Genomic DNA, 13,431 nt, shown 5'->3' with positions numbered 1-13,431 from the left:
TTAACTTAGTTAGTATGTATGACACTCTTAGGTCAATGCCTGGCATACAGTAGTTCTCAACAGATGTCTATTAGTATTCTTTTAAGGATTTACATGTGCCCATTAGAGTTCATTGGTAGCATATTTAGTATATAACAATCAAGCATAAGAAAGATTTAGAATCTGTCTTTTTAGGCATTTCAGGTACTCCTTTTTTTCTAAGGATGTAAGCATGATTTCAAAACACTGTAGCATATTCCCTTTGTTTACTAACACAATCATCATTGTCATTAAAATCCTCACTTAAGTAATTCCTGGATTATTAACTGGATTCCAATTTAGAATGCATTGTCTCTAGAGGCAGGTGACTTAAGCTCAGAAGGTAGGTAATTCTCAGGCCTTGGTAACTTACCTGCTTGGATAAGACTCTTTACAAGGAAGGTGGTGATTTGGGTATTTCTGTATTTTGCTTACTATCAGGACAAAGTTCTTTTTTAAATAGTCAACAGTGTTTCCAATATTTTTCCTGAGTTTGCTTCTCACCTTGGTGAAGCCAACATCCAAGATGGCCTTCAGCTATTACCTGAATCCAACTAATGCCCACAGGTTTTCTACCCAACTTATGGTTTCATTTGACAGCACCCTGCACCAAACTGTAACAAAGAGAAAGGACTGTTTTGAAAGGCTGATGAATAGCATCTATCACTGGGTTCAGCTGCCAGGACTACATTGGCCAGACCTGGTTAGGGAATACTGTATTCAGAGATATAAGCGTCACAGTTTCAAGTCTCTGTTCTAGCAACCATTTAATCCTCTCTTTGTACCCTTACTAAATATAATCATTAGACTCCCTGCAAAACTGGGACTTCAGGTTAATCCTTTGGCAATTTCAGTAGTTTGAATTTAAATAAGTAAACAGCCTATTCATGATGTCTTCATTTCCTCTGCTATTTTGGCTAGAATGATTGATTCTGTGTTGCTTGAGCTATGATATCTGCAAGGGAAAGTAAGTCTCAAATGTGCCAGGGGTGGACTGTCATGATGTAATGGCTGTGCAGCCCCAGGGAGAGTCACTGGTGCCCTGGGGCAGGGGCAGTGAAGCTGCCTAGTGGGAAGAGAAAGCACAGACTCAGATGGGTGTAAGTGATGCATTGCCCTTCCTGTCCCTCCCAGGTGAGCCCTTTTCTCAGGAGGAAATGGAAGAGATGTTGTCTGCTGCCATTGACCCAGAATCGAATTCTCTTCATTACAAGGACTATCTAACAATGATGGTGATAGATGAAAATTAAACACTTTCAAGACTTAATTTCTAAGTGAAAGGATGGTTTTAAAAAATTGCTTGCCCTTTTTGAACTTCACATTTTATCTTATAATTCCTACATATGCTAATTAATGCCTCATGACAATCTTTTCAAGATATTTTGTTTTTTAAAAGATAACCGTTAACAATTTAAAACAAATTTACTTGGTATGTCTTGCTTTGTGGAATGACAAATTGCTCATTATTTAAAAACTATTTTTAAAACATTTTAGCATTATCCAAGGATTGTTGTTAATTTTCTATAATAAAAGCTAGGTTACCTTTAAATTAATTCAGCTGACACCATGAAAAATGACTAGAGTGACCCTGGGTCTGGCATATAGAGATGCTGGGAGGGAGCAGAATGACCACAAATAAAAAATGAGCAACAATTTGATGAGAGCTTCTTTTTAAAACAAAATTAAACACTTCAGCACTCTGTGGAAGAGAGTTATTAAAATTAATATTAATAGTCAATTCCTAATGAGTGCCAATTACAGATCTCATCTGAGATGATAATAACTTAGTGTAAAAATTTAAATTTGCTCATCCAGCATGTGACCATTTCGTGGAATAGCTAAAGGAGCTGAGATAATTGAATCTAGAAAGAAGAAGGCTGAATAGAAATTGGTCATGTAAGGAAGTGGCAGTTATCTTCTAGGCTTTAGAATTCTTACCTATTCAGAAGACCTGTCATGAGAATATTGTCCTGAATACTGGGTAAGAATAATGAGAAGTCTTATGTTGTGCAGGAGGGACAGCTGCAAAGAGCGGAATAAAGTTATCTGTGCACCAGGACTCACTCTCAGAGAGACGAGGGGTTGCAGGTGAAGGGGGAAATACAGTAGAGGAACGTTTATAATCTTCCATAAGCAGCATGGGCTGTCACACACACATGTGCGTGCACACACATGGGTCTCTGTGTAAAACTGTTTCACCACCTGTGTGTATATTCATGTAAACATTTAATGTGGCCTGTGATTCTGCCTCCTATGCATGCTGTCTTGCCCCCCAAGAGAGGAGAGACTACTACCCAAGACTCTCTGTTGCTGTTCATTCTTTCATGAAGCATCTATTGAGTATTACTGGGTCATGTGTTGGGACTGGAGTTGCAAGGTGACTCAGTCCCTAACAGAGGTCACAGTATAGGGAGGGAGACCTGCAAGTCTGTCAGCAGCCACATTTCAGATGGGCACATTCAGGGTACTGTGGACGTGCCTAACGGGGCAACTGACTCAGCCTTGACGGGAGCTTACTGGGAGATGAAAAACTGTTGTGAGCAGAGAGGACTTCCCAGAACAGGTAACACTAGACTTAAAGACTAGCCACTTATGAAGTAGGGGGCAGGGCACTATTTTAGCAGGGGACTAGCAAGCGCAAACCCCTAGAGGTGTCATGAAACATGGAGCGGTCTGGGAGTTGGAAGTCGTTTGTGTTGCTCTATAGATTTGAAAGACACACAAGAGAGATGAAATTGGAATGGTGAACAGGAGCTATATCAACAAGTATACTAGTTTCGGTGTACAGTTAGGGTTTTAGTGTGGGAGTTTGTACTTTCTTCTGAAGATCACAGAGAAAGAAAGATCATTTGTAAATAGCACCAAACATAGACATGAAAGGTCAAGACTAGAAATAGGGAGATCAGGTGGTAGGCTCTGGCTGGCGGGAAGAGGTGGATGGGATGAGTCAAGCCTGAGTCCTGGGTCTCTGGCTTGGACACTGGGTGAATTACAGCGCCATTCACTCAGGTACGAAATCTGAGAAGCGGTTGAAATTGGTAGGCAAAATGATGGGTTTGGCTGTGAGCATCGTGGGATTGAGGAGCTAGTGAGACACTCTGGGGAGACATTTAATAATCAATTGAATTATTAGGAGGAAAATTTGGCCAGACGTGGGTTTGAGAGTTCCCAGCATGTCACTGGTACTAAATGCCTTAGAAAGAAAAGAGGGAGAGCAGAACCCTAGGGCACGTCGCATCTAAGTGAGGGCAGAGAGGTGCCACAGGACTGGGAATGGGAAGCCCCAGTGCAGGGAAAGCAGGAGAGGAGTCTCTGGATGCCAGGGTAGAGAGGGCCTCAGGGGGGAGGCAGAAACCAGCCAAGTGATGTCACAGAGGCAAGGTAAATTCAAAATGAAAACGTGTTCACAAATGACTTTTGCAGGAGCAGATGTGGTGAACTGACAGGGTACAGAGGTCAGTGGGTGGAGGAACAGCTGGATGCGAGAAAGGAGGGCATGGAGGTTGGGTAACTGGGCCGTGAGGAGGAGGACAAAGGGCCAGAGGGAGACAGCAGGTGGAGGGCATTATTTTTGGAAGGTGGGACACATTTACCTGTATATCCAAAGGGCTGAGAGCCCACAGAGAAGCTGATGACCCTGAGGAGGTGGAGGGGCCAGGTTCCAGAGCCAGAGGGGTGGGTCAGAACACTGAGTCATCCTATGTCCCCACTGAATAGCCTCTCTTCCCTTTCTGAGTGAGGGGCAAGGTAGTAGGTTATAGAACTTGAGGAGAATGGTAAAATTTGGAAATAGCTCTTGTGAGAAACAGGAGGAAGAGCTGAGAGAGAGCCCAGATAAGGGTTTTTAAAAGAAATCCTGAAGGACTTTGTTCAGTCACACAGGATCAGAGAAGCAAAAATAGTGGGTTGCTGTATTGATTCAGGGTTAAAGTTTTATTGCCTGGGTGAGATGGGAGGAACCAAGGGCATGGGAGTTGAAGAATCCACAAGAAAGCAGTTGCAATGGTGGTGTGTGAAGCCCAGGTACTACTAGAAAGGTGACCAACATTTTTTCAATGAAAAGGAGGGCAAAAATAAATTGAAGAAAACAATATTGTAAATAAAAGAAACATTTTATTCATTGCAACAATAATACACTATAATATAAATGCATAATAAAAATTTTGTAATATTTTATATTATTATATAATTATGCTTATATGCCTATTAATTTTTAATAATAATTGTAAGAAAAAAGTACTCATTTAGACACAAATACGTCACATCACACGCAGTGGATCGACTGCATCGATCGAATACGGACATTTACAAATTAGTCTTCCAATATCAAAAAGGAGGACATGTAGGAGGACACTTGTAAAGCCAGGAGCCACCATCGCGGCCATTCACATGCAGGTTCGCATTGGATTCGTACACTCGGTAAAGAAACAACGGAGCCAAAAGCTGATGGGCCATCATCTTTAATCCTAGCTTACACCCGGCAGATAAGTAAAAACACACACTGGGCTCCAAAACTCACTCATTCAGTGCTCACAAAGCTACTGACTTATCCGAGTTTCCTAGAATCAAAGGTTTCTAGCTCACCAGATTTATTCACCTCTGTTCCCCATCTCCTTCCTTCTCTCTGCACAAACTCTGCACAAACTGGCTTCTCACTCAACACTCTCCATCTTGGCTTCTTCTCCTGGTCTCCTCCTCTCTCTGCTCTCTGCTCTCTCCTCTAATGCTAATCTCAGGAACCAAGAGAGCAAGCTCCTGTTCTGCCCCCATTTTATAGTGTTCCTTTGATTTAAAAGGTTTAAATCAAAACCTTTAATCCAATATACAAAATAGGGAAGTCTCTAATAACAAAGTCACTTATCTGAGGCATGATGGGATTGTACCACCCCACATCAAAAAGGGTGGGAAAGGCTTAGTCCTAAAACCAAGCCCCAGGCTACAAGGATCCTGCCTGCCCACAACCTGCCCCCAACACACATTAATATCACCTGGGCAACAGGCTTCCATGTGGGCAGCACCATCTTTAACAAAGTGAGCATAATATATTTTATCTGCCCAACAACACTTTTCAAGGGAGGACAGAACTTACAAAAGAAGGACTGTCCTCCCTGAAGGAGGATGATTGGTCACCTTAGTACTAGGGATAGGTACCGGCAGGAGTGGGCTAACAGAGATAGGGGGTGAGGGCCTCAGCACCTCTAACAGGGCAGCAGCTTGGGTAGTGGGAGCGAGGAGCTGGCTCTGCTTGAACATTGACTTCACTGGGTTCTTAGAGTGTGCCTTTATTCTCCTGTGTTGTTATAAGTAATGATAAGAGCTAACATGTTCTCAGGGCTTTACGCAGATTAGCTCTTTAACCCTGACACCCAACCAGTGACACGGGTGCTGTTCTGTCCCCCACTTCACAAACCTGCTAACAGGAGTTCCACAGCTGTAAGCGGGTGTACTTGTCAGTTTTTGCTAGATTATGTTATAAGAACAGACAGCCCCCAAATATCAGAGGCTTACTATAGTAAGTTATTTTTTGTTCACATTTTATGTTCCCTGGGGTCACTGGGACTCTGCTTCATGTGCCGTCTTTGTTCAACTCACACACTTCAGAGTGGGGTGACGTGTCCTGATTTACCCAGGGTTGTCCCAGCATAGTTAATAGATTGCCCTTTTAGAAGTGTCTCAGTGTAGATGATTAATATATGGTCATCCCATTTAAAAAACAGTGAATAAAAATGATGGTGAAGAATCATTACTTATGGAAGGTTTTATGAAAAATAGCCACAGAAGTATAGTAATGGAAGGCATTTCTTCCTTCCCTAGTTTCCCAAGGTTATGCCAGGGTGAGTCCCAAGTGGAGGACTGCCCTGCCACTCACTGAGCTGTGCACGTGGGAACCACCACCCAGAGGTGAGTAGCAGCCACATCCCTCTAAGCCAGGGTAGAGAAGGATGAGAAAGGGGTGTGGTGACCCCAGCATTGTCAGACAGCTGTTTATGATAGGCCATGCACTGCAGCTGAGAAGGACTGGACAGACTTGACACAGTCTTGTGGGTGGAGCCCCCTGGGGGAGGGCAGGGCATATCATTCAGCAGCAACAGCAGCAGCCGCCTACATGTAGCAGTACACGTGTGCTGGTGCCTACCTCACACGCAGGCACAGGCTTGCCTGCAGGACAGGATAGCTCCGAGCTGTTTTCCTGCAAGCCCGTTACTCTTCTTAACCCTGGTTCTGCCAAAGAATTAGCCCCAGTCTCTTCAGAATCAAATGGTGACTTCATTCTTCCCAAGAGAGAGGCTCCCAAGAGAGAAGAGTGCCTCAGGATTGGGAACCCCTGTGCTCACCTAGAATTCTGTCAAAAGTTCTGATGTCAAGATTCACACCGTCTCAAGGAAATTCTATTTCTTTAGTCATCACAAGAGTTAGCTTTATGGACTAGGATAAATTTTTTATCTTTAGCAAAAATTTGTGGTTTTTTAAAAGCCATCAAAATGTACAATACAGAAATCTCATTTTATCTCCTAGTTGTAGAATAAATGTAGCATATTTGCAAAGGGGCCATTTTCCTTATATTCAGACCATTTCAGTTCATATTTTATCCCTTTCACTATCTAGTTAGCCCTCAAGATTCTATTTAAATCATAACGGCACTTTTCTGGCAAGAGAATTGCTTGGTCTCTTGTGCAGAATGTTCTCTTATCCTGTGACTCTGGCTCCTGCAGAGGCTGCTGAGCTCCCAGCTTTGGGGCCTTGTGCCAACCCCCACTGGCTCCGTGGCCTTGTGTCCCCCACAGCTCTGTGGCCTGTCATCCCACTCCTCCCCAGCTCCGTGGCCTTGTGCAGACTTGGCTCTGCTCTCACACCTCTGGCTGGGGAGGCTGAGGGACTTGGGGCCCGGAGCCGGCCCGGAAGCCAGGAGATCCTGACTCTCTGATCCCTGCTTGGCCTGGGACTCACTCTGGGTCAGGCACTTCCCCTGTGCTCCTCTGGCCCAGCTCTGGTCCTCCCACCTTCCGGAAGCAGTGTGGATTTAGTCCCCTTTGCGTGCACCAAGTGTCCAGGTGATAAAGGACTTGGAATGTCTGAGAGGGCAGGCTGGTGGGATGGTCAGGGCAGGACCGCCTGTGGAATGGAATGCGGTTAGGCCCCCTCCTGTCCTTCCTTCCTGCTTTCCTTCCTTCCCCTCTGCATAGCTGCTGCCAGATAAGAATCAGTGTTTATACAGCCAGTTCCTTGTAGAGATCCAGTGTCACCGCACTGCCCTCTGGACAGCGTAAGTCAGCAGAGAGCTTCAGGGTCACAGGCTGCACCTCTGCGGGCACCACGGCAGGCCTGGGCCTGCATATCTGCAGCGTGCTTACCAATCACCTGGATGCGGGTGCTGGTTAAAATTCTAGATTCCAAACCCTAACACATTCTCAACATGGGGCCCAGGAGCCCATATTCCTAACAGACAGTCTCAGGGGAGTCTTATGTACAGACACCGTAATGTAAGAGAGACACTCTCTGGGACAGTATTATGTGAAAGTGGGGGCTTCGGAGCTGGGCTCTGCCACCTACTATCAGGCGATGGGCACAGACAAGTAATAATGCCAAATCTCTGCACTTTAATTTGTGAAGTGGAAAGAACACCTTACCCTGCAGGGCAAGTGTGAAAACAAAGATGAGATGATAAAAGTGAAAATTCTTTAACATAAACGATTATTTATAGGAAACCAGCTAGGTAAGAAGGGAGGAGGAAAGGAGAGGGGAAGAGGATGGAAAGGGGGATGGGGAGAGGGAGGGAGAGAGGACAGAGACAAGGCTACTGTCCGGGCTGGACAAGCAGAGTGGTGGAGTAGGAGGTACTTTAATTAATCTTTGGACTGACTGGGGAGCTACCTCAAGTACTGGTGGAGAGATACCAGATTTGCTGTCCTGGTCATATTAATGATAAAGTCTATTTCCAGAATGTGAAATTAGGAGGTGATTGTCTTTCTTTTATAAGAAATTGTAGTAAAACAATTTTGTGGTAAAAAACAAATTTATGGTAAAAAAATGGATGCATAGCATCAAATTTATCATCTTTTTTTAAAATTTATCATCTTAACCATTTTTAAATGTACAAATTAACAGTGTTAAGCATATACGCATTGTTGTGAAAGAGGTCTCCAGAACTTTTTTTTTTAATTTATGATTTTAATTTATTGTGTTTACATAGATTCAAGTATTTCACCAAATATATCTCCCCCCAACTCCATGTTCCCCTCGGCCACTCCTTTTGCCCCCTCCCACCATGCCTCCCCCCTTTCCCTCCAGGATTTGCTGTCCTGTTCTCTATAATGCTGTGTAATGTATATATAATTTCACTAATCTCTTCCTCTTCTTTGATCCCATCTTCTCTTCCACTTTTCCTCTGACTGCTTTCCCTCTGGTCCCTTTGATCCCGCCTCTGCCTCTGTTCTATTCCTCAGTTCATATTGTTCATTGGATTCCTCAAATAAGTGAGGTCATATGATATTTTTCTTTCTCTGCTGGCTTATTTCACTTAGCATGATAGTTTCCAGGTCTATCCATGTTGTCGCAAAAGGTAAGATTTCCTTCTTTTTCCAATGGAGCCTTGGCTGCGGGAGGGGAAGAGAGAGACAGAGAGGAAGGAGGGGGGGGGTGGAGAAGCAAATGGGCGCTCCTCCTGTGTGCCCTGGCCGGGAATCGAACCCGGGTCCCCTGCACGCCAGGCCGACGCTCTACCGCTGAGCCAATCGGCCAGGGCTTTCTTTTTCATGGCCCCATAATATTCCATTATATATGTACCACAGCTTTTTAATCCACTCATCCACTGATGGACACTTGGGCTGTTTCCAGATCTTCGCTATTGTAAACAATGCTGCCATAAACATGGGGGTGCATTTCTTCTTTTGAATCAGTGATTTGGTATTCATAGGATATATTCCTAAAAGTGGGATTGCTGGATCAAAGGGCAGTTCGATTTTTAATTTTTTGAGGAATCTCCATACTGTTTTCCACAGTGGCTGCACCAGTCTGCATTCCCACCAGCAGTGCAGGAAGGTTCCCTTTTATCCACACCCTCTCCAGCACTTATGTGTTGTTTTGTTAATGAATGCCATTCTGACAGGTATGAAGTGGTATCTCATTGTGGTTTTAATTTGCATTTCTCTAATGATTAATGATGTTGAACATTTTTTCATATGCTTATTGGCCATCTGTATGTCCTCTTTGGAGAAATGTCTATTCATTTCTTTTACCCATTTTTGGATTGGATTGTTTAACTTCCTGGTGTTGAGTTTTACAAGTTCTTTATAAATTTTGGTTATTAACCTCTTATCAGATGTATTGGCGAATATATTTTCCCATTGTGTGGGTTGTCTTTTTATTTTGTTAATGATGTCTTTTGCTGTGCAAAAGCTTTTTAGTTTGATATAGTTCTGTTTGTTCATCCTGTCCTTTATTTCACTTGCCCGTGGAGATAAAGCACAAAAATACTGCTACAAGAGATGTCGGAGAGCTTACTGCCTATGTTTTCTTCCAAGATGTTTATGGTTTCATGACTTACAGTTAAGTCCTTTATCCATTTTCAGTTGATTTTTGTGAATGGTGTAAGTTGGTGATCCAGTTTCATTTTTCTTCAAGTACCTGACCAATTTTCCCAACACCATTTGTTAAAGAGGCTGTCTTTACTCCATTGTATGCTCTTACCTCCTTTGTCAAATATCAAGTGTCCATATAGGTGTGGGTTTATTTCTGGGTTCTCTGTTCTGTTCCATTGATCTGTATGCCTGTTTTTATGCCAATACCAGGCTGTTTTGAGTATGATGGCCTTGTAGTATAACTTGATATCAGAAAATGTGATACCCCCCACTTTATTCTTCTTTTTCAAGATTGCTGAGGCTATTCGGGTTCTTTTTTGGTTCCATATAAATTTTTGGAATATTTGTTCTATATCTTTGAAGTATGTCATTGGTATTTTAATAGGAATTACATTGAATTTGCAGATTGCTTTGGCTAATATGGACATTTTAATGATGTTTATTCTTCCTATCCATGAACACGGTATATGCTTCCACTTGTTTGTGTCTTCCTTGATTTTCTTTATCAATATTTTATAATTTTCCAAGTACAAGTCTCTAACCTCTTTGGCTAAATTTATTTCTAGGTACTTTATTTTTTTTGTTGTAATAGTAAAGGGGATTGTTTTCTTAATTTCTCTTTCTGAAAGTTCATTGTTGGTGTATAAAAATGCCACTGATTTCTGAATATTAATTTTATATCCTGCCACCTTGCAGAATTCATTTATCAGGTCCAGTAGTTTTTTTGACTGAGACTTTAGGGTTTTCTATGTACAGTATCATATCATCAGCAAATAATGATAGTTTTACTTCTTCTTTTCCAGTTTCGATGCCTTTTATCTCTTCTTGTCTGATTGCTGTGGCTAGGACTTCCAGAACTATGTTGAATAAGAGTGGTGAAAGGGGGCACCCCTGCCTTGTTCCTGATCTTAAGGGGATTGCTTTTAATTTTTGCCCATTGATTATGATGTTGGCTGTGGGTTTGTCATACATGGCCTTTATCATGTTGAGGTATGTTCCCTGTATTCCCACTTTGCTGAGAGTTTTGATCATGAATGGGTGCTGGATTTTATCAAATGCTTTTTCTGCATCTATTGAAATTATCATGTGGTTTTTCTCCTTCCTTTTGTTTATGTGATGAATCACATTGATTGATTTGCGAATATTGTACCAGCCTTGCCTCCCCAGAATAAATCCCACCTGATCATGATGTATGATTTTTTTCATGTATTGCTGGATCCGGTTTGCTAATATTTTGTTGAGAATTTTAGCATCTAAGTTAATCAGGGATATAGGTCTATAGTTTCCTTTCTTTGTAGTGTCTTTGCCTGGTTTTGAAATCAGAATTATGCTTGCCTCATAAAAGGAGTTTGGAATTCTTCCCTCTTCTTGAATTTTTTGAAATAGTTTGAGAAGGATAGGAGTTAGTTCTTCTTTGACTATTTGGTAAAATTCACCTGTGAAGCCACCTAGCCCAGGACTTTGTTTGTTGGGAGTTTTTTGATAACTGTTTCAATCTCATTTGATGAAATTGGTCTGTTTAGGTTTTCTGATTCTTCTATATTGATTTTTGAAAGACTATATGTTTCGAGGAATTTGTCCATTTTGCCTAGGTTGTCTAATTTTATGGCATACAATCTTCATAGTATTTTCTTACAATCATTTGTATTTCTGCTGTGTCAGTTGTTACTTCTCCTCTCTCATTTATAATTTTATTTATTTGAGTACTTTCTCTTTTTTGGTGAGTCTGGTTAAAGGTTCATCGATCTTGTTTACCTTTTCAAAGAACGAGCTCTTAGTTTCATTGATCCTCTGTATAGTTTTTTTTTAGCCTCTACATCATTATTTCCACTCTGATCTTTATTATTTCCTTCCTCTACTTCCTCTTGGCTTTACTTGCTGTTCTTTTTCTAGTTCTTTTAGATGCAGGGTTAAATTGTTTATTTGAGCTTTTTCTAGCTTCCTAAGTTATGCCTGTAATGCTATGAACTTCCCTCTGAGGACTGCTTTTGCTATGTCTTATAAGTTTTGAGTTGTATGTTCATTTTCATTTGTTTCCAGGAAATTTTTTACTTCTTCCTTGATCTCATTGTTAACCCATTCATTATTTAATAACATACTATTTAGTTTCCAAGTGTTTGAGTGTTTTTCAGTTTTTCTATTGTAGTTGATTTCAAGTTTTATGCCATTGTGATCTGAGAAGATGCTTGATATGATTTCAATCTTTTTAAATTTATTGAGACTTGTTTTGTGTCCTAACATGTGGTCTATCCTAGAGAATGTACCATGAGCACTTGAAAAGAATGTATATTCTGCTGCTTTAGGGTGTAAGGTTCTGAAGATATCTATTAAGTCCATTGATCTAGTGTATCCTTTAAGTCTGCTGTTTCTTTGTTAGCTTTCTTTCTTGAGGATCTATCTAGTGATATTAGTGGGGTATTGAAATCCCCAACTATTATAGTGTTGCTGTTGATCTTGCCCTTTATTTTAATCAAAATCTTTATCTATTTAGGTGCTCCTATATTAGGTGCGTAGATATTTATAATGGTTATCTCTAACTGTTGGATTGCTCCCTTTATCATTATGTAGTGACCTTCTTTATCCCTTACTATAGTCTTTGTTTTAAAGTCTATTTTCTCAGATATAAGTATGGCTACCTCAGCTTTTTTTCATTTTCATTTGCATGAAATATTATTTTTCATCCCTTTTCTTTTAGTCTATGTGTATCTTTTGTTTTGAGATGAGTCTCTTGTAGACAGCATATGTATGGGTCCTATTTTCTTATCCACGCTACCCTATGTCTTTTGACTGGAACATTTAATATGTTTACATTTAAGGTTATTATTGATATGTAGTTGTTTATCACCATTTTATTCTTTAATTCTACCTTCCTCTTTTACTAGATTATTCCCTTTTTTGTTCTGTTTACAGCTGGCCCCTTAACATTTCTTGTAGCATTGGTTTGGTTATAATGACTTCCTTGAGTTTTGTTGTTTTGGTTTTTTTTTGGTCTGGGAAGCTTTTTATTTCTCCTTCAATTTTCAATGATAGCCTTGCTGGATATGGAAGTCTTGGTTGTAGGCTCTTGTTTTGCATTACTTTGAATATTTCTTGCCATTTCCTTCTGGCCTCTAATGTTTCTGTTGAGAAGTCAGATATCATCTTTATGGGGGCTCCTCTGTAGGTAATTGACTGCTTTTCCCTTGCACCTTTTAGTATTTTTTCTTTATCTTTTAATTTTTGTATTTTAATTATTATGTGTCTTGGTGTAGGCCTCTTTGGGTTCATCCTTAATGGACTCTTTGTGCTTCTTGAACTTGTATAACTTTTTCCTTCATCAATTTAGGGAAGTTTTCAGATATGATTTCTTCAAGTTCTCTATTCCTTGCTCTTTCTCTTCTCCTTCAGGAACCCCTATGATGCGGATGTTGTTTCTCTTCATGTTGTCACAGAGCTCTCTTAGAGTTTCCTCAGACTTTTTTTTTTTTTTTGTATTTTTCTGAAGCTGGAAACAGTCAGACAGACTCCCGCATGCACCCGACTGAGATCCACCCGGCACACCCACCAGGGGCAATGCTCTTCCCACCAGGAGGCGATGCTCTGCCCCTCTGGGGCATCGCTCTGCCACGACCAGAGCCACTCTAGCACCTGGGGCAGAGGCCAAGGAGCCATCCCCAGCGCCCGGGCCATCTTTGCTCCAATGGAGCCTTGGCTGTGGGAGGGGAAGAGAGAGACAGAGAGGAAGGAGGGGGGGTGGAGAAGCAAATGGGCGCTTCTCCTATGTGCCCTGGCCGGGAATCGAACCTGGGTCCCCTGCATGCCAGGCTGATGCTCTACCGCTGAGCCAACCGGCCAG

The 13,431-nt window shown here is 41.6% G+C and overlaps 1 protein-coding gene across 2 annotated transcripts in view; it reads left to right on the top strand.

Annotated features, from left to right (window-relative positions):
* Nucleotides 1-13,431, top strand: part of EFCAB2 (EF-hand calcium binding domain 2) — a 118,274-nt gene that overhangs the window by 84,601 nt on the left and 20,242 nt on the right. Inside the window, exon 7 of one of the 2 annotated variants that reach the window (XM_066381774.1) lies at nucleotides 1,153-4,267. The exons of the other annotated variant lie outside the window; for it this stretch is intronic. Coding sequence (XP_066237871.1) covers nucleotides 1,153-1,268 — 116 coding nt within the window. The 3' untranslated portion in view covers nucleotides 1,269-4,267. Of the gene's footprint in view, nucleotides 1-1,152; nucleotides 4,268-13,431 lie in introns of those variants that run through there. 2 annotated transcript variants of the gene reach the window in all.

The sequence above is a fragment of the Saccopteryx leptura genome, chromosome 1, assembly GCF_036850995.1.
Source record: "Saccopteryx leptura isolate mSacLep1 chromosome 1, mSacLep1_pri_phased_curated, whole genome shotgun sequence".
NCBI classification, from domain to species: Eukaryota; Metazoa; Chordata; class Mammalia; order Chiroptera; family Emballonuridae; genus Saccopteryx; species Saccopteryx leptura.
The sequence above is the reverse complement of the archived record's forward strand: the minus strand, read 5'-3'. Positions and strand labels throughout refer to the sequence as shown.